Genomic DNA, 21,746 nt, shown 5'->3' on the forward strand with positions numbered 1-21,746 from the left:
TGCAAAATTGCTTTGCTGTGGTATATTCTAAACACAGAAAATATCACAGTAAAGACAATACTATGGTACATATTTTACTATTCAGTTGAACTAGCTCGTGAATTCATGCATGCAATTGTTACCATAAGGCATTCTTACATTTAGAGACAGAATAGTATTTAGGGAATTGACTAAACTACATACAAAAATACAGGAGTATTGAGAGTGTATAGCGCAGCCCAGGCCATATCATCCACTGAAGTGATTACAACAGTGCATATTAAATATTTCTTACACAGCAAAATAGTACCAGAGCTCCATGACTACTCTCACATACTCAAAGCTCTTTGTATAGACAGTATTATACTTATAAATCCCCTTTGAACGTTGACAACTTAAGCAGATTTCGAGAATGCTCAAAATTGCCACATGAAGGTGCACACTTATGGCCTGATAAACTCACTGACTTCAGCTGAAGTCAATGAGAGGTACAGATGCTCAGCCCCTCAAAGTTATGCCCCAATATTAAACGGGAATGAAGAGAAGATTCTTTCAAATGGAGGGGGAAAATCTGATCCCAGATATGGTTTTTTCTCAGAAGTGTCTGCATAAGTCAAGGATCAGAAATTCTACACTGAAATATAGTTACACCATTTTTATACAATACATGTTTAATTAGCTTTAGAGCAGTTTCCTTGATAACAAACATAGCAATCAAGTGAAAGTTTGCATTTTTCAAAACACACATCTACCACCTTAACCACCAATAACCGAAGCCTGGTTATTTTACAATGGTCATAGATTATTTACATCTCTTCACAATCAAGTTACTCTGTACCATATAACTTCCAATTCCTGTTATCCTTTGATAGTGCTACGATGTTGGATAAAAGCAGGTCACACACACAAAATCTTTTTTATTTAAAAAATATTCTTTGTGAGCTAAGAACCACCATCTACTATTTTTCCTTTGGAAATCTAGTACGCTCTCGTCTTCCTCAATTAAACTTTTCCATTTTTTATGGAAAGATTAAGTTATAATGTTATAAAGCTTCAGGTCTTCAGCAGTTTCACTGGACAGACAAATGACATACTATAAGGATAAATTAGTTTTGTCTGTTTTTATTGGAGCGGATAGCGATCCATAGATCTGCACCTGGAAGAGAAACTCTACATTCCTCGATCTACCCAGGGTCACACAGTAGACAATGTGCTACCTCTTCATCACCATCCTGCTACCTTCTGTGCCCAGTCTCTGTGGAGGAAGCTCTGAAGATCCTTGCATGGGGGAAAAGAGGAGAATAAGGGACACTGCACACTGTCTCACCCACACATGTGGAGAGTCTGACAAGCAGAGAGTGCAACCCTCTCTGCAGTAGTAGCACCAAATTAAAAACAAAACCTTTAATGGCCACGTGTAGGTGCAATCACAAACAAATGCAGAAATGCAAGAATTGCCTTACTAGAGAAGACTGGTGGTCCACTAAGTCCAGTGTTCTGTCTCCAACAGTGGTTCGAACCAGATGCTTCTGACAAAAGAGCAAGAACATGGGAAGCAGGCTCCTAGATCACGCTGGCACATCTGAACATTTTTACTCCCAGTCCTTTTTTGAATCTTTCTAAACTCTTGGCCTCAAAGCTATATGATAGAAGCACAATTGTGTTTATAACTTTATCTGAACAAGTGGGTCTCCGTTTTTGTTGAAAATGTTGCCCAAATGCATCTTTACACACTGTACTCATACTCTGATAACATCATACACAATCACCAAAACATTAAAGGGAAAAACTTCCAATAAAAGGTAAACTATTACTTTTTGGTGGGATGGGGATGGGTAAGGAGCTTAGACACATACTTAAAATATGAGGACATTCCTTTGCAGAAGTGTTTTGGATGAAAAAGATTTAATGATACCATTTATTCCAGGATGGTCTGAGATACGTTTAGTATATGGTAGCAAGCTAGTCAAACAAGTGGGCGGGGGGGGGGGGGGGGGGGATGAGTGGGGTAGCAGGGAATATTCCATCTATCAATGGCCAGTTTTGGAGAGGAAAGTTCTTTTGATAACGTCACAGAAACGACATTTTTCAATACACAACATCTCCCCCTAAGACACTAGATAAATGGGAGGAGCCCAAATTATTAAATGGCTTCATTTTATACCTGCCAAAAGTGGGAGGAGGGGGAAGAGCTCTCGTTATCTGCAATAATTTAAAGACTTTATTTTGATATTGTTAAAAGTTCTGTCATTCTGCTTGACCATAGTTCTCTTTTTCCTCAGTTAATGAAAACTATAATAAAATTATATCTTAAACTAAGGAAAATGATAGCAGGAGAATTTCAGGAAAGAATGCTAAAAAGTATAAATATTAGTGTAGTGAAGCCACCACTTATTATGCTTTTTGGGTGATCTATTTGCTGAAATGCTTCCATACCTAGATTAAAACAGAGAAGTACTGACTTGCTAAGAATGAAAGAGTCACTGCAAAAAATAATAATAAAGTTGATATCCATCCGGACTACTATCCTGTAAGACTCCATCCTCTCTGAAAGTAGTTTAGAAAAAAAGGGTGAAACTCAGCCCTGGGATAAGCTGGTGCAACTCCACTGACTTCAAAGAAATTGTACCTGCATGGGTAGTGGTTCATTTATTTTTTATTTTTATAGAAAAGCTTACCTGAAGGTCAGTGAAAATTAAACTTTTGATCTATTTTTGATTTTCAAAGGGGGCAATTAACCTCCTTTATCATTTGGTAAAAATGAATTTTCCAAGATATTAATAAATTTATCTCTCATTTGTGCTTTGAAGTGCCGGTACCATTCTATAAGCTTTTTTCTCCTTTGAATTTTTTCTTGTAAGCTCATATTTTTCTCTTTTTCTAAAACAGCAGGAAGTTCTTCCCAGTTTTTAATAAAGATAAATGGAGCCCCCATGGTCTTTAGTAATTGCAGCGGAGCACTGTGGTATATAGATGAATTTCCACACTTGCCTGGTGTCATTACATCTTCTACAACAGGAACAGAGCCATATGAACAAGCTTCATAAATTCTATAGCATTCTGTATTTACTCCCACTGGGCACAATGTGAGATCACTCTGCAGCAATGCATCTTGATAGATTCTAAAACTTTCATTTGTTTCTTGAGGCTGCCACCTAGAAAAATAAAGAAGTTGACAATTAACATTACTTCTTCCCTCCAAGGGTAGATGTATTACAATGAAAAACAGAGATCAATGTTATAATTTTAGTATCGATAAATGTTGCAGAGCTGAAAGGTTTGTAACAACAGATCTGAGAATCAGTAAGGTTTTATGTTTCAACCCACCTATTCCTAAATATTTTTTTTCAGGTCTTTATAGAAAAGTTCACCTGTAAGCTAGAAACTCCATAAGAACAGTTTTCAACTGAGGGCGTTTAAAGGAATCATTAATACTTCAAACACCAACAAAAGAGAACAAACATCTTTAAAAAAATATTTTGTACTGGAAGCCCATATCAATTTACTTCATAAGCTAAACTAGAAGGTTATTAAGTGGCTCAAAAATAGGCATATGGAGATGGAATGCTCTGACAGACTTTTTGAAGCAAGAATAATTTCCCCCCCAAAATATTTAAAATCAGCAAGGGGATTTACTGTTCCGAAATGAGAACGTAAGGCAGCAATTGTAAATCTCTTCAATTTGCTCAGACAGTCCGAGGTACTTTGCGTGACAGCACTCTAGGCCATAGATAAATCTCTCTCTAGACCACGGGCCATCTGCAGCCCACAGAGGAGAGACCTATGCAGCCACCCTGCCGGCTCTGTCAGCTGCAGGCACCGCCCCACGCAGCTCCCATTGACTGGGGGAGAGGGACAGAGATACCATCACTTGTCGCCGGGCAGAGTCAGCCATGGAGGCAGCATCACTTTTTTCCACAATGAATATAAACCAGTCAAAATACCGAACACAACTGTCTGATGCACACCTTGCTGCAATCCTGAAGGTTTCAACTGCTCAGTCACTGAGGCCAAACATCAACAAACTGACAGAACTGAAGCGTTGCCAGGTGTCTGGCAAACACTAAAAGCTCTCTGGCAGGCGAAGAATTGGATAAAGTTGTATGACATTTTATTATTTCTAAGAAATTCAAAATAAAAAAAATACAATGTAAACATTTTCTTTTCTGAACACCATCTTCAGTGACATTATTGGCCCTCTGGGAGGATTTGAGGACTGGCATTGGCCCTAAGGTAAACTGTGTTTGAGACCCCTGCTCTAGATTCTATATTAGCCTTTTTCTCAAGTTCTTTTGTCCAAATTTTCAGAAAAAAGTGTTAAATTGCCTCTAGTTTTATTAAATCCTTTTAAAATTTATAATAAAGGTTTTTAAACCTTCCATGAGAACAATCGTACAAACTAATTAAGAGCAGAATTAATTTGTTTGGTTTAATCATGATGAGAGTCTACCCACTTAATAGTCAGAAAGACAATCCTGCTACAGTATTGAGATGGTCACACAATACCAAAAGCTTGCATTTACATTTTTTCCCTCATCTAGACTATGCAGGGAACCACATTTCCCAAGTCAAAACACATTATAAAGATGTTTTGGTGCTCTTGGGCCAGCGACCTCATACAGAGCCAAACCAGATTTAGTTCTACTCTGAATCCTTGTAATTTATATTCTATCAGTCCTTGTAATTTACCACCCAATCTTTATAATCTTATTCTATTGGTCTTGCCTCAGGGTTGTTTCTTTTCTTGGCAGTCTGCCTCAGAGTCCTTTTCTCAAGTCCCCTTCTATTTCTATGTTTATTTTCCAGTCTCCTCTTTGGTATAGTCATCTTCTTTTCAGCAGATTTCTCTGCCCGTGCCTTTATTGGTTCTGCCTTCATTGCATTCTCAGCTAAAGATAGTTATACACTGCAACTAGGGCTGTCAAGCGATTAAAAAAAATCAATCGTGATTAATCGTGCAATTAATCACACAGTTAAACAATAATAAAATACCACTTATTTAAATATTTTTGGATGTTTTCTACATTTTCAATATATATTGATTTCAATTACAACACAGAATACAAAGTTTACAGTGCTCACTTTGTATTTATTTTTGATTACAAGTATTTGCACTGTAAAAAAAGCAAATAGTATTTTACAATTCACCTAATACAAGTACTGTAGTGCAATCTCTTTATCATAAAAGTTGAACTTACAAATGTAAAATTATGTACAAAAAACTGCATTCAAAAATAAAACAACATAAAATTGTAGAGCCTGAAAGTCCACTCAGTCCTACTTCTTGTTCAACCAATCGCTCAGACAAACAAGTTTGTTTACATTTGCAGGAGACAAGGCTGCCTGCTTCTTGTTTAGTGCGTTTGCATGGCACTGTTGTAGCCAGCATCACAAGATATTTACGTGCCAGACGCTCTAAAGATTCATATGTCCCTTCATGCTTGAACCACCATTCCAGGGTACATGCGTCCATGCGGACCGACACATGTTCATTTTAATTATCTGAGTCAGATGCCACCAGCAGAAGGTTGATTTTCTTTTTTGGTGGTTCGGGTTCTGTATTTTCTGCATTGGAGTGTTGCTCTTTTAAGACTTCTGAAAGCATGCTCCACAGCTTGTTCCTCTCAGATTTTGGAAGGCACTTCAGATTCTTAAACCTTGGGATAGCCGTAGCTATCTTTAGAAATCTCACATTGGTACCTTCTTTGCATTTTGTGAAATCTTCAGTGAAAGCGTTCTTAAAATGAACAACATGTGCTGGGTAATCATCCGAGACAGCTATAACATGAAATACATGGCAGAATGCAAGTAAAACAGCAGGGGACATACAATTCTCCCCCTAGGAGTTCAGTAACAAATTTAATTAACGCATTATTTTTTTTAACAATCATCATCAGCATGGAAGCATGTCCTCTGGAATGGTGGCCTAAGCATGAAGGCACATACGAATGTTTAGCATTTCTCTCATGTAAATACTTTGCAATGCCAGCTACAAAAGTGCCATGCAAATGCCTGTTCTCACTTTCTGGTGACATCTGTAAATAAGAAGGGAGCAGCATTATCTCTTGTAAATGTAAACAAACTTGTTTGTCTTTGCAGCTGGCTGAACAAGAAGTAGGACTGAGTGGACTTGTAAGCTCTGAAGTTTTACACTGTTTTGTTTTTGAGCGGTTATGTAACAAAAAAAAATCTACATTTGTAAGAGATTGCACTTCAATACTTGAATGAGGTAACTGAAAAATACTATTTCTTTTATCATTTTTACAGTGCAAATATTTGCAATAAAAATAATATACACTTTGATTTCAATTACAACACAGACTACAATATATATGAAAATGTAGGAAAACATCCAAAATATTTAAATACATTTAAATTGGTATTCTATTGTTTAACAGTGCGATTAAAACTGTGATTAATCTTGATTTTTTTAATTGCGATTAATTTTTTTTAAATCTCATGAGTTAACTGCGATGAATTGACAGCCCTATTGCAACTTTGAAGACTTCTTCCTAGTTTTAAATTCTTCCACATATTTTAATAAATTAACCCATCTTAAAAATAGATTATTATTCATACACTGAATATGGAAAACTGAAAACAAATCAAAATATAAATTTTTCACATAAAAATCCTCTTAGTATTATTTATATTTTAAATGGAGTAAGTATTTCATTAAGGGTGACAGAACTGGCACCTTAAGCTACAGTCCTATTTGAACGCTGAAAATCTTTGTGTATCCTTTTTGTAAACGTATATGGCTTACATATGTTAATTCTAAAATGGCCTGTGTTTAATTCTAAAATCTGAAATTCTAAAAAGAAAACAATTCTTTTTGAGATGGTATCAAGTGATCACATGTAATCCCTCAATTGTTTACAAAACTAGAAACACCTCAACAGCCATATCACTCCTTCCTGCAGTCCACCCTTTCTCCGCTTAGAAACTGTACAAAACTTTATTATAAGTTTAAATAATCAAAGAAAGACTATTCAGATTTTTTAAAAGCATCTCCTCCTTTTTAAGGGAATACCTATCTAATCCTGCCAAGGTTTCAGGTAGAAGTTGTTAAAAGCAAATTAAAAGTACCATTAGAACCTCTTTCAGTTAGTCAGAAGATCCGTTCTATGTCCCGAAGACAGAGAATGAACTATATTGTTTAGCTGAAGCCAGCATCTTTATACGTGGTTGGTGATGTAAAGTTCTGGTTTCATGTCCCCCTCTTCTGGTAGGTGGATAATAGCCACAGGATGTATGACACAGATTTTGAATACCCACTGCCCCTTCAACCAAAACCAGGTATGTGCGAGAGAAAACAGGACTGGCTGTATTATGTTAGATATTTCTTTTAAAGTATTTCAAATCATAACCACAATGTAAAAGTACTGCAGCAGACAAGGGGTTAAGGCATTCAAGATCTGTATGAAAATCTCAGCTCAGCAAGGTTAATTGTTTTAAGTTTGACCATTGTCATTATTTATATTATTTTATTCATAACATATTTTGAAAGATGACAGCAATGATCTAGGCAAGGGGCTTTGAATAATTCAGCTTGCAAACTATACATTTACAATCATAAATAAATCGTAAATCATAGCTCTTACTGTTCTCTGGCTGCAATCCAACAGAGTTTATCAAGCCCGTCTTGTTTTAAAACTTCCATTAGGTTCTCCCTAGATGAATTCTTATACACAGTTCCTAAAAAATTACATAGATATGATCTTGGAGAACGTAGCATTGACCAGTTGGGCTCTACCATGGGGAAATTCCTATATCTGTAACAACAATGCATACATTAGATGTAAATATTTTTATGTCAAAGGAAAAAGATGGATCTTTGCACCAGTTCATGTAGCAGATTTTAAGAACTGAAATAGCTTTGTAATCAGTTCCCATATTTAATTACTGACTGAATTAAAAAAAACAAAGATAGCCAAACACTGATGTATAATATTTATCATTATCCCTTTGTTTTTTTCCCAATTCACACCCTAGAAGATCCCTAACTTATTTTTGACAGCACCAAGTGGAATTATGTTCACATGCTACAGAATGCTCGTCTAAAAGCATTCTGTTTCTATAGCAGCTGTTCTCAATACTGCCACTTATTTTGGCTGAAGTTGCTGGGTTAGTGGTTCCTTTGGAGTTGACGTCTCAGTTATTTGAATCAGCTGAAAGCGTATGCTGTAAAAACAATGCCATTGGTATACTCCAAAATGAAAACTCAACCCTGTCCCTAAAACCTGTGCATCTTCATCAATTTAATCTTTGAATTCAACTTAAAGTCACTAATTTTAGTTATAACAGCACCAATGGTTCAGCTAAAGAGCTGGCACAGTTGTCTTCATTATGTAGAGCTAATTTACCGTACTTTTGTTTGTTTGTTTTAAATTGCATGTCCCTCTTACAGCTGTCACATTCTCAAAATTAGCTATGATTTTCTTTCTAACTTTGTTATTTTTAGAGAGTGGGTCAATAATACTGCTAGTTTCTCTTCTATTTCTATATTCTTTCTACATTAGTACATTAAGGAAACAATTTTGAAAAAACCATACATTGATCACAAAATTTTCCTAGTTTTAAAACAAGCCTTTAGTCTTACTCCTGGGAGAATTCTGTGCCACTGTGCATGCACAGAATTCATGTCCCCGCAGATTTCTTTGCTCCCCCAGAGAAAATTGACTTTCTGATGGGGGAAGCAAAGGGAAGCCACAAGAACAGTCACGTAGCCTCCCCAGCAGTATGTTTTGGGTGCCCAGGTCAGCCAGCAGAGAAGTAGATCACCATGGGGCAGAGGGTGGGACTGGGGAAGACCCGGCTGGTGGATCCTACCCTGCACCGGGCTCAACTGCAAGTCCCGGCTGGGCTGGGGAGGACAGGACTTCCTCTTCCCCTGCACAGCATGAAGGGCCAGGTCAGACCCACCCCCAGATTTCTCCACTGGCTGCAGGAAGCTCTGCTCCCCCGCCTCCCCACTTCCTGCACCCATCACTTCTCAACTGCAGGGGAAGGGATCACTGTACAGGGAGCTGCTCCTGCATCTGCCCAACCCCCAGACCTCCTCATACTCAGACCCTCCTGCCAAGTCTCACCCCCCAACACACACCCAGAATCCCCCCTGCCAAACCCCACTCTCCTTGCATCTGGACCATCCTGACGAGCCATCCCACTCGGATTTCCACCCCACTGAGTCCCAACCAGCTGCACCTGGTCCCCATCCCACTGAGCCCCACTCCCCCAGCATCTAGACTCCCCCTCTGGGCCCCCCACACCAAGACCCCTCTGCCGAGCTCTATCCCTCCTGATCCAGCTCCCCCCTCCCCCGCTGAGCCCCAACCCCCTTTACTTGCCACACCCCCCCCCCCCGAGTCCCATTACTGTTGCACCCATAACCCTCCAACAAGACACTGTGCATTCAGATCCCCCCCACACCTGGATCCCCAACTGAGCAGCCTGCACCCAGACTGACCCAAACAGAACCCTCTCAACCCACACCTTAATCCCCCCCACACTGAGCCCCTCCACACTTGGATCCTGCCAGGCTGAGCTCATACCTGGTGCGCCTGACATGGAGGGGCAGGGCTATGGGGTGTTTCTGGGGCAGGCCCAGTCCTTGTTCTGTGTCAGGGTTGGGTGCAGCCTCACCGCTGAGTCCATGTCCCAGGGGAGAGCTGCAGAGTGATCTCCCAGCTCTGTTCAGCCAGTGGCCTCCGCTCCCCAATGCCATGCTGGAGCCTCCACATTTATTTGACAAATAAAATTTGCAGAATTTTAAAATATTGTGTGCAGAATTTTTAATTTTTTGGTGCACAATGCCCTCAGGAGTACTTTAGTCCATCCTCACTTTCCTTGGCTCCTCCACTGCCTTTGGTACTGTTGATCATACGCACCCCTTCTGAACATCTTATTCCCCACTCCCACCCAGGGCTTTCATGATTCTGTCCTTTCCTGGTTCCCCTGCTATTTTTTTGGACAGTAATCCAGCATTTCTTTCAGAGGTTCTCTCTCTAGGTTTCCTACCAGACTTTGTCTTTGTCACTCTCACCCACTCTTCATTTGAATAATTGCATCCGTTTACATGGCTTTAACTTCCACTTTTACATCAATGACTGTAAATCTACCTTTCCACTTCTGACCTCTCCCTCTTTTTCTCACCCCTCAGTCCTGCATCCCAACCTACCTCTAGGGCATTTCCTTCTAGTTGTTTCATTGTCATCTTAACATGTTCAAAATTGAATTATATATCTTTCCTTACAAACACTGGTTCTTTGCCACTGTGGAGGCTCCATGTTTACTTTCTGTCAATGGCATCCTGAGCAAATTTCCTTTGGTTACAATAAAACATGTTTTCTAATGGCCAGCATTGCAAATTCAACATGGATCTAAAAATTAAGCTTTCTGGCTTGCATTATCACTTTTGATAATAGAAATTCTGCAGTTTGAATAGCTCTGTTAAGACAGGAGTAAGACCGGAAAGAATGAAGATAACTCTCCCATAGCTGTATCTACTCTACAACACTAACAGGATTAAAATGAAAAGGAGTACTTGTGGCACCTTAGAGACTAACCAGTTTATTTGAGCATGAGCTTTCGTGAGCTACAGCTCACTTCATCAGATGTATACAGTCTTGCAATAAATTTTTACATCTTACTATGATCCCAGAGTTTACCAATTACAAAAATGCAAGGGGTATCAAATCCCAGTTTACTAGCCACAAGAGAAAGAACCACCACCCCCAACATACCCCCAGGAAAAAAAAAAAAAAAAAGCACAATCAATACATCCAAACTGGATTCCCTTTTTAAGCCCCAGGCCTCTTACTGAAGTGTCTCCAACTCTTTCCTGCAGCAGAGCTTTCCACAGACTTCTCTCTGTAAAATCTCTTTTTATCCTGGAAAAGGGTCCCAGCCTGCCCTCATCTTAAAAGAGAGAGCAATCCATCATACTTACTTTTTGCCACTAAAATTGTAGTCTAGGCTAGTCTGGTTCTTATTATGTGTTCAGAGTGCCTTTCAGCACGAAAAAAACATACAAGAGGACTTGTATCGGCATATTAACATTTCTTCGCTAGTCATCCCCCAACCCAACTGTGGAAAGCTATATCATTTGTAATGTTGTTTAATCCTTATGTAAATGTTAATAGTTGGTAATGTCAGCAGATATGGCAAATTTGACTGTGAACAGTCGCAAGAAGCAAATTGAACACACTCACTTTTAAAAACATAGCTGCACTTTAACTTCCGAATTATCTTTTGCCTTTAAAATTTCTGAAGCTTAATTTAGATAGTCAAAACCAGCAGCATGAACCAAAGTCACGTTAACAGTTTTAGACAGAAATTATATAAAATGTTTTATATATAAAATGTTTCAGATATAAGGTTACAGATATAACTGCTAAAAACAATAGGCATGTACAGTTCATGCATAACTGATTCCTTAAGTGTAATTTGTTTATGTTTAACACTTACGTAGCTACTCCTAAAGGCCACTGGAAAATATCTTCTTCGTTTACCCAGGTACAGTCGTATACTACAAAAAGTAGTTCCACAAATCCTCCATGTCTTCTCAGGTATGGATGAATCCATTCATTGTTACACTGTTCACTTCCAAGCAGCACAATGGCAACATGCCTCAGCTTGCGAGTTTGTATTAAAGTTTGTGCATAATTCAACCACTGAGTGGCGTAAGTGATCTTTGCTTCCTCTCTTCCATTCAGAACCAGAACCACATTTTCAGCTTCTACTGAAAAGTATCCCGGTACTACGGCTGGACCAGTGACGAAACTGTGAATAATAAAACACAAGCACTTAACATCTTCTGAGATATGTTACCAACTTTCATAAATATTCTGTTTACTGCATTGTAAACCATCTGCCTGCAGTGTTTAGAGGTTTTGTTTCTTCATTAAAACAGACGTTATGTACTGTGAAGTATCTTTGCTATTTTGATAAATTTCAGATGTACAGAGTCTAAAACTACAATTTAAACTTTATTAAAGCTCGCATTGGCCATTTACCTGAACAATAAAGAGATTCAAAATTAATTGCAAACACAGTATATTGCAGGGACGTCACAACCTTTACTATAGTCAAATACTGAAAAGTCTTGAAAATCTGGATGAATCCATTGAAACCAGGCAGAACTCCCAGAATAATTAGTTAGGGTATGCTTCGTCATCTGTGAAATAGATCATAAACTTTTATTCTTTTCAAAAAGAACAGAATATAAAATACCACCATAGGGACTGAAAACCTTCAGTTTCATGTAAGAAATGAGAAATCTGTAGTACTGTATTATGACAGACACTACTATGAAAGGAAGGATGGTCCAGTGATTAGGTCACTAGCTTGGGACTCAGAAGAACAATGTTCAATGCTCTGCTCTATCACAGACCTCCTATGTGACCTTCATCTCTGTGCTTCAATTCACTACCTGTAAAATGGGCATAATAGCACTTTTCTAATGGGAAGGGGGATTGTGAAGACATATACATTAATACATTTTGAGGTACTCAGTTACTACAGTAATGGGGATCATTACAGTGCCTAAACAGATACTGTACTTCACCTTTGTTTAACCATCCAAAGGCCTGACCTTGCAAACACCTATGCATGTATGTAGTCTTACTGAAGTAAATGGGACAACACACATATGTGAAGTTAAACATGTCCATAAATACTTGGGTTCTGATCTTGCAAACAATCTGGGAAGCAAGTTGGAGTTAATGTTCTAAAAATTACCAGAGTGTAACTTAGAACTGGGAAGGTGGGTTATTCTTAAAGTCAAATCTGACTATGTTCTCCAAAGTGTTTTTTTTTTAAATTTACATTTGCCTGCGTTGTGCAGGAGGTCAGACTAGATGATCATAATGGTCCCTTCTGACCTAAATATCTACGAATTTGAGAAGTTCTAGGGAGGTTAAATTATTCCTCTGAAAATTTTTGGGGTAGATAATCATGTCCTGTTATGCCACCATATTCTGCATCAGTGAGAACAAAGAAATACCCTGGAGTTTATTTACGTGCCCATTTTAACTGGTACTTTGGCAATTATGTCTTTAGAGTTAGTATTTTTAAAAAATACCCATATAAAAAGGTCTCAGTGCCCCACCAATAATTTACAATAGCGCACACACTCCCAGCAGCCTATAGACTATAATAATAATAATAATACATAAACAAACTCCATGAGCCAGCAACATTAAATAGTCAAATACAGATAAAAATTTATTTCAGCCAGCCAGTAAATAAAAAGGAAAAAACCTCGGTATTCCCACATCACACCTAAGAACAGACCCTCATCCTTCCCCACAAAATTCTATCAAACATACAGATTTTGTATTGTGACTGGAAGTCATCAAGTTTGGGCTATTTCAGATTAAGGAAAAACAGACTAATCATAGATAGAAGGAGAGAATTCACATTTTTATACTTGATGCAATAGGTTATAATTAACCTATCCCAATTTTTGATTTTTGCTGTATTGGTACTTTCACTTTTTAACTCTGTATTTTGGAAGTATCTGAATAGGTTTTGCTTAAAACTGAGACTTTGCAAACTCTTCTCCTCTAAAGAAGTTAGGATAATCTGGTTGCACCCAGAAGACAGCTTATTTAAATGCCAGTAAAGAAGTCCTTTCTCCCAATGAGACAGTTTCTTAATATCTATGTAAATTTGTTAAGTATTATTCACCTGAAACTGACAGATAATTTAAAGAAGAAAATGTTTTTAATCAGTCAAGATTCTAAAAACCCATCCATAAGCGTAGCAAAATATTTCTTATCACTAGTTAAAGCCAAGGCTTGACAAATATTCTCTTGTCCACACCAAATAGGAAACTTTTCTGGGAGACTGACATCAGTTTATACAGATTCTAAGTTAAAAAAGATTCTATTAATGAAAAGTACCTTCCAAACTTCCATTCCATTCAAAGATAAAAGGATGCACCGCTGTCTGCCTGAGTCTGCAGATGGACAGCTCCTGTACTGCTACTCAGAGCTTTCCCAAGGTGCACTAGCATCACTCAGAAGGCATTCAGCCACTTGCAGGATCAGGCTTTAAATGCATACTTTGTACTGAAGAGTTCTCTTTCTTTAAGAGTCATAGAAAAGCCATTCTGAGCATTAAAAGGCTTAAACTAACCACTATTATTACACTACTGCAAAGCACTAAGGGTCAACCTTTGTAAACTGACTATTCTAAACAAAGTGCTATAATAGGTTAGACAAGTCAAACTTAAATAAGGTGTAATTTAAAAAAACCCAACCTTATATGATACTACTTGGAAGGATGGCATTTTATGATTCACAATGAATCCATCTACCCTGAACTTGCTATTTCTGACAATTCTATAGATTGGGTTAAAGCAAAGTACGACGACAGCAGGAACACACAAATTCTAAAGAGAACCTTCCTTTAAAAAATATTTGTGAAAAACAGCAAGAGTATCTCAAACCAAGTTCACTAATTTTATCATAAAAAGATGCTGTAAAAGAGCAAAAATACTCACTTCCATGAAAACACCATTAGCTTGATGTTCTATTTTATGTATATGTTAGGGATAGTTTAACAAATTTTAAACACTGATGTGCCAGATGAAGAGCGCTGTTACATTTTACTATACAAAACTCAACACATTGCCTTTATTATTCTACCTTACCTTTATTACATTCAGCAGTAATGCAAGGGGCAGCTTGTATCCTGCAAGACATTGGCTTCAGCAGTTAGCGTGATGCCTGAAGCCTATGAACTTTGGCACAGATAAATGGCCCAACAGTAACCACTATGTTTTGGGGAACCGGAAGTAGAGCGTAAGGGAGAATTTTGTCCAGAATGACATCAGCCAACCACAGAAACGCGCTAACACCAGCTTTTGGAAAGTTTTGGAAAGACCATCCAGTCATAAGAGTGCCATACCAATTAACTGATGTATAGGATAATGAGTTCAAATCATTAATATACTAACCTATAGAAGAAGGGCAACTCAACATTAGTAGACTGAGGAAATACAAATAAGAAAGAGGGGAAATACCCCTACTGAATATGCATTACACATAGGGGTGTCAGCGTAATGTATTATAAAAGTTACATCCCAGCCTGTGGGCAGTAGGAGAGAGAGATGTATCCTTGGGAGGTGCCAGAATGATGCCTACTGGTGAAGATGAGGAAGGTGATGGTGATGAGGAACATAATGGCTAACATTTCAGCAAGAGATGGTGTGAATATGGATGTGCCGATGTACTTTCTGTATTATTCTATCTACCTTATTGAGCTGAAGTGTTTGTGACTGTGCATTTTTAAAATAGCCAACTGCAAAGTCAAACATTTAGGAACAAAGAATGTACATCACACTTAAAAGATAAGGGAGCTGTATTTTGGAAAGCAGTGACTCTGAAAGTGACCTAAAAAGGTCATGATGGTCAACTGAACATGCACTCTGGGGGCTAAGAGGGCAAAAATGATCCTTGGGTGGATAAGCCAGGGAATATCAAGTAGAGGCAGGGAGGTGATATTATCACCACATCTAGCATTCGTGAGGCCATTTTTGGAACATTGTATCCAGTTCTGGTGTCCGCCTTTAAAGGGTTCAGAAAAGAGCAACAACAGTTAGTCAGGATCTGGAAAAACTGCCTTACAGTGTGAGACCAAAGAAGTTCAATCTATTTAGTTTAACCAAGAGAAGATTAAGAAGTTACTTAATCCAAGTCTTTGAGTACCTAGGTGGGAAGAGATTTTTGATAGCAAGAGCCAAGAGCTGGAAGCTGATGCTAGACAAATTCAGACTAGAAATAAGGCATAATTTTTTAAAAGTGAGGATGATTAAATACTGGAACAACTTACTTAGGGACATGGTGTATTTGTCTTCACTTAGACTGGATATCTCTGTGAAATATATGCTTTTGCTCAGTTATGGACTTGATGTAGAAATTACAGGGTGAGGTTATATGACCTGTGTTATAGGGGAGATCAAACTTTATCATCATAATGGTTCTTTCTGGCCTTAACACCTATGAAATTATTAATATCACTTCTACAAAGATAACTAGTGTAAAATTAGGCCTGGTGAATTTCTCTTGTGGATCATCAGGTGTTTATTTCAACCTACATATATGATTTTATTTTAAAAAGTGACATGGTCATATTCTGTAATGAAAAAAACCCCAAAACTTTTCTAAACTGATGAATTTCACCCTGTGAGACTGTAACTCAGATCAAAGGGTCCATGCAAGGCCCTGAACATCACTTAAGCTCTTATGTGGGGGCTTAAGTGGTGCATAGGTCCTTGGGCAGATGAATAAAGTTGTAGAGACTACAACTGTAATCTGTAGGTGGGAAGAGTGGCCACAGAAGAGGGTGAATTCCAACCTTGCCAGCTTGCCCTAAGTTCTCTGCACAAAGCCTACTCCTTCTGACTTTAAGCAGTGATGGACAATAGGATTGTTCTTGTAATTTCTAGAAATTACATTTTAAATTAAACATCAAACTATCATAGAGAACATATTTAACACAAGGTCTGAAATTAAGTATGGCAATAAATATGTTCATGGTTGGTCAGAATGAATTACCAAAACAAGCATTATTGTTATACCATTTACCTTTATAATAAAGGTAATTTATTACCATTTATTAAAATATTTACAGTTGTTGGAGTGGAAGGGATAAAAATATACAACTGGACACCTTTTCCTACAGTGTTTCGGCTTTCAACACAGAGACTGCTAAAGTCAACATAAGAGAAGGTCAGTGTCATGCAACTGGTACCTGAAATGTGTTTTTCCTCCCTTTATGCTTCCTTCTCTCCACTGAGCAGTCACATCAGCAGGTTCAAGCAGACCTTCAAGAATATGTTGCCAGAGGTAAAGACCTACACAAATAATGAAGAGCTGCTGGAGTACTTGGTGCACACATGGCATCTCTTGTCTACTGTAAAAATCATACCAAAAGAAATTTTTCGGGAATTGTGTGGCAATGATGGTGAGATGTGGGTGTCAAATTTTCCTATTTAACATGGACTGGTTGCTCCACCCCCCAAAAATAAACAAACCCACCCCCAATCTTTGGAATTAGAAAGGGAGGATTTTCTACATCAGGCCAACATTTGGGCAGTTATTTTTTAAATCGTAGACAGTGTCCTGTTAACTGCTGGACAGGAAAACAAAAAATGACTGTGTAAAATATCATATTTGTTAAAATGTTAAGCATTATCAGCCTTAAGACAAGTACATTTGTCACAAGATGACTGGCCCCTTTAAGAAGCAAGGGGGTCCAGTGCACCTGGACTGACTACCTGCTGCCCAGTTGGGCTTAAGGGAAAGCATCTGGACCCTATAAAGGTGGACACAGCTGGCTGGGGGGTGCCGGGGGAGGGAGACTAAGCCCACACGACACACCCCACAGCAGCTCCCCATTCCAGGTTTTGTGAGATGGCACATGGAGCCTCAGCTCTACTCAGGTCCTACCAGCCCATGCAGCCCTCACCCAGCCTTGTGGGACAGGAGCCTCCGCTGAAGGGTGAGCAGGGGCAGGCTCACTTTCCAACTCTCCCCACTACCCTGGCCTCCCCTCTGCACTGGGAGGGGATTAGGGTTGCAGTACTAGGGCAGAAGGTGGTGTATATATATAATGATGGGTCACAAAAGAAAAGAAAAGACAATGTAGTTGATGAGTAGTCTTAGTAAAAAGTTTGGGAAGGGAACCAATCTGCACAACCCACATAGTGTTTCCTTTTCTCAACTTCTGATCTAGAAGTCAGCATGAAAAAGTATTGATTAGGACTCTTCAGATTTTTGTATCACACTATGTGCTCTGGAATGAACAATGCAACACTATGTAATTTGCTTGGGATAATCCAGCAAAGAGTTCCTGACAGCAGTATAGGATAAGAATATGATCAAAGTATGCCAAAGAACTGAAGTTTGTTTTTATTGTGTTGTTTATACAGTTCTGAATAATAAATACTTATCACTTATACCAGGCTTTTCATCCATAGATAGCACAGTACTTTAAACAGGTAAGCAAACACTGTTATACTCACCTTTACAGAAAGGAAAAGAGAGACACAGAAAGGTTAAGGGACTTGCCAAGGTCACTTAGCAGTATTAAACATATTAATCACAAATGCTTACCAATGGCTGCTTTACCCCAGATCTGCACTTTAAGGTCTGTTTGTTCTTGCTGGGATTTCATATTTTTTAACATTTGAAGGTTAGTTTCATATCTCTGCTGTGAAGCAATCTGCTCATTTTTTTCATCTCCTTCCCAAGGATTCCATTCTTCATTTCCCAAAGAAGAGCGTTCTGTGTTTAAAAGACACACATTTTGCATTAAGAACCTCAGGTCTACAAATCTACTCCTAATTGTTACAGAAATAACAGGTCTCTTTTTAGTAGATGTTTTCTAAACACGCTTATGCCCAACCATGGCTATAGCATAGCTTGCATCTATGCTCATTGGGCTAGTCTACAGTGACAAAAATTAGACTTTTAATTCCCCACAGGTAGCAATAGTGGAAGCTTTAGTGTAGACAGGGCTCAGGTCTGCCTGCGCAGTATTGGGGCCTACGTAGTATTGGGGCCTACGTTTGGACAGCTCTGCTGGGTATCTATGGTGCTACCACAATAAATAGTGAATTTTTTAATCCAGGGCATGAGGAATTTTCTTTGTGGAAGTTCCTGTAAGCAACTCCTGCAATGAAAGATTGAAGTGGGGTGGGGGGAGAGGGAAGAGAGACAGAGAGCGCACGAGAGAGCGGGAGACACAAAACAACCAAGACAGACCTGTATTTTCCATATTATAGAAACTATATTCAAGACTCAGGAAATATGCATTTTCCACCCAGGTGACTGATGTGCATAAAGTTTCGTCTCACTGATGACAAAATACAAAAAAACTGTGACCAAAGTTAGGAGAGTGACTAGCTTCAGAAGCCAGAACACTAAAAAGGCCTGTATTTAATCATCTGAATTGATGGCTAGATTAAGAACGACTGTTACGACAGTAAAGCCTCACATATTCAAAACAAATTGGCCCTAAAAGGAGAAAATTTCAGAACAAACCGGCACCATGGATCATGTACATGCCATCAAGGATGTGGACCTTATCAACAAAAGCTTCATTGTGCTGTAGGCATTGTTGGATCATATTAAAGAAGTTCTGTATTAAAATCACAAATGAGTTTGATTCCCCAGAGTTTAAATTCTAGGGTATTACTAATTAAGAGGTCTCTTGGTTTTTGGTACTGTTTCTCTCCCTCTATGTGTGAAACTTGCAAGCTGCTAATTGTGTTAGTACATTCTAAGACAGAGTCTGTTCTCAAAGCAATTCACAGAGAGAGAGACTCAAAGCAATACTCTAACAACAGAAACAGCACCCAGAGACTCCCCGCCCTTTTGTTGTTTTAACAATTGTGATTAAAATAGAGATAGAGGATGTACGTGGATGGATGCTTGGTGTGGATAATAACTGAATGATCAGGGAGGTGCCAGCCTAAGAATCCAGTGTCCATCCGCTGAAGAAGGCGTCAAGTGGAAATAATCAGAGGACCCCCAGAGGGCAGACTGGAATCCAACAGCCTCAAGAATGGGAGAACCAAAGAACAAGATAACATCTAGCAGCACCGAGCCATCAGGAATGTGCTATTTGCTGATTGAGTCAGCAACAGCATGATGAAGCAATTCCCATAGACTGGCATAGGAAGAAATTCCTATAAAAATAGACTCTAAAAAGTGAGAACTTTGGGGTCTGATTATGCAAACCAACTTCCAGGAGCATCAGATGAGCATCTGACAAGGCCCTGCTCCCTCCTCATGTCCAAGCCACCTGGCCAGTGGCTTGGCATGAGCAACTCTAAGGCTGGTAATTATGATAACAACCTTGCAGAACCTGTGTGTGTGTGTTTGTATGAATGAATGTGTGAATAAATATGAGATTGAATGGAATGTTATAACTATAACTAACTGCTTACTATGATTCTTTCTGTATTCACAATAAATGTGGTATTCTGCCTTTTTCCCTTTAATAAGATCCTGCTGGTTTTTATTTTATTGGTATAACAGCATTACTGACCTTTACTGCTGAAGAGCGAATTCTTCCAAGCATAGATATAAACATACACCGATTTTTGAGCAGGGGCCTCTCACTAGCAATTGAAACATGGGGCAGGTGCCTCCACTCAGACCTTATGAGTGGCTACTAGCTAGGGTGACCAGACAACAAATGTGAAAAATCGAGACAGGGGTGGGGGTAATAGGAGCCTATATAAGAAAAAGACCCTAAAATCAGGACTGTCCCTATAAAATCGGGACATCTAGTCACCCTACTACTAGCTAACCCTCATCAACCCAAAAGGCTTAGCTGGCTGCCCACTTCTCCAGCTTGTTACATAAGCGGCACCTCTTGCCGCGCCCGGGTGGGAGCAAAGCTTCTCCTCAACCCCTTTGTATTAAAGCCTAATCGCCAGGAGCCTCCCGGGGGCTTGCCCCGCACTGGCCATTAGCAGCCCGGTTACCAGCATCTCCGGGCGCCAGGCCCGGCCCTCGGGGCGGGTATGTCACAGGACAGGAGCCAAAGGGGCCGGAAGGGACCGCAGCGTCCCCTCACACCGCCCCTTGCTAGACAGCAGCAGCTGGCGCCCAGCGCGGCACCCGCTTTCCTCCCGGGCACGCGTGACAGCGCAGCCGCCGGCCGGGCCCCTGCGCCGCGTTACCTCTGCCGTGCCGCTGCTGCTGCTGCTCTCGCTGCCGCCGGGGGCCGCCCCGGGAGGCGGGCGGGCGCCGCGGCCGCAGGAAGACGCTGTAGGCGGCGTAGAGGGAGAAGAGCAAGTAGGCGGCCAGCAGCGCGGAGCAAAGGCGCTTCCGCGTGGCCCGCATCCTGCCGCAGCCTGCAGGCCGCTGGCCGGGCTGGCCAGGGCCCGCCTCCCGCCCCGTCACGCGCCAGCGCGGGGGCGGCTGCTGCTGCTGCTGCTGCGGCGGCCCCCGCCTGCCTTGGGGCGGGCGGGGAAGGGTCGCGCCGGGCCGGAATTGGTCCAGCCAGCTGCGGGACTCTCCACCCCGGTGCGGCGGCCCTCCAAAACCCGGGCCCGGCCCTTGGGGCCCTCGCCCTCGCCCGCCCCCAACAGAGGGCAAGTTCCTGCTGCACAAAGCAACCGCAGGAGCATCCCGGCTCAAGAGCCAGATCCTGGGCTCTTGGCAGCTTTGGGCCGTTTGAATTGTACAACGCAGAAAGCAAGGGGAGCCACTCCTGCTTGCCTGGGAAAGTCTGACACCTCCTGGTACGAAATCCCTGGAAAAAGAAACCTGAATCATAGTTCCTGGATCTTGCTGGATCCTGATATATTCTGGCCCCAACCACCACCATCTACAGTGTAAGTAGAGAAAAAAAGAAAATGTAGCAGCTCCTAGAGCGCCAGAATATCCAGACCCTGTTGCAAATTGGTCTATTCTGCTGTATCCAGCCTAATTAAAAGAAAAATACTCCTGACACACAAATTAAGGCAACTAATAGAAAATAAAAGGAGTACTAGTGGCACCTTAGAGACTGACCAATTTATTTGCCACTAGTACTCCTTTTCTTTTTGCAAATACAGACTAACACGGCTGCTACTCTGAAACCTAATAGAAAATAAGTCTAGTTGCTTCTATTCCACTGCAAAAAATCCAGGCATCCCTGCTCAGTAATCACAGTAAAAACATTTCCAGCCCTTGGAGCCTGATGTAGCCTACAAGTTTTGACCTCAAGCCCCCAAATGGTATTGTCAAAATATATCAGGA

The 21,746-nt window shown here is 40.1% G+C and overlaps 1 protein-coding gene across 4 annotated transcripts; it reads right to left on the reverse strand.

Moving 5' to 3' along the window:
* Positions 1-632: 632 nt before the first annotated feature.
* On the reverse strand, positions 633-21,343 carry RXYLT1 (ribitol xylosyltransferase 1). Of its 4 annotated transcripts, none has more exons than XM_075124383.1 (6): positions 21,225-21,343; positions 18,105-18,275; positions 16,741-16,843; positions 11,449-11,763; positions 7,584-7,754; positions 633-3,134 (listed from the first exon to the last, which is right to left on the reverse strand). In XM_075124383.1, the coding sequence occupies exons 1-6, from the start codon at positions 21,331-21,333 to the stop codon at positions 2,714-2,716; spliced, it is 1,290 nt and encodes a 429-aa protein (XP_074980484.1). In that variant the 5' UTR covers positions 21,334-21,343; the 3' UTR covers positions 633-2,713. The 4 variants fall into 4 exon arrangements, with proteins under 4 accessions (XP_074980484.1, XP_048691885.1, XP_048691886.1 ...); XM_048835928.2 differs by lacking the exon at positions 21,225-21,343 and adding an exon at positions 20,684-20,904; XM_048835929.2 differs by lacking the exon at positions 21,225-21,343 and having other exon boundaries at positions 16,741-16,902; positions 18,105-18,243.
* Between the last annotated feature and the right edge of the window lie 403 nt (positions 21,344-21,746).

This window comes from Caretta caretta, chromosome 1 (genome assembly GCF_965140235.1).
Source record: "Caretta caretta isolate rCarCar2 chromosome 1, rCarCar1.hap1, whole genome shotgun sequence".
Classification (NCBI taxonomy): domain Eukaryota; kingdom Metazoa; phylum Chordata; order Testudines; family Cheloniidae; genus Caretta; species Caretta caretta.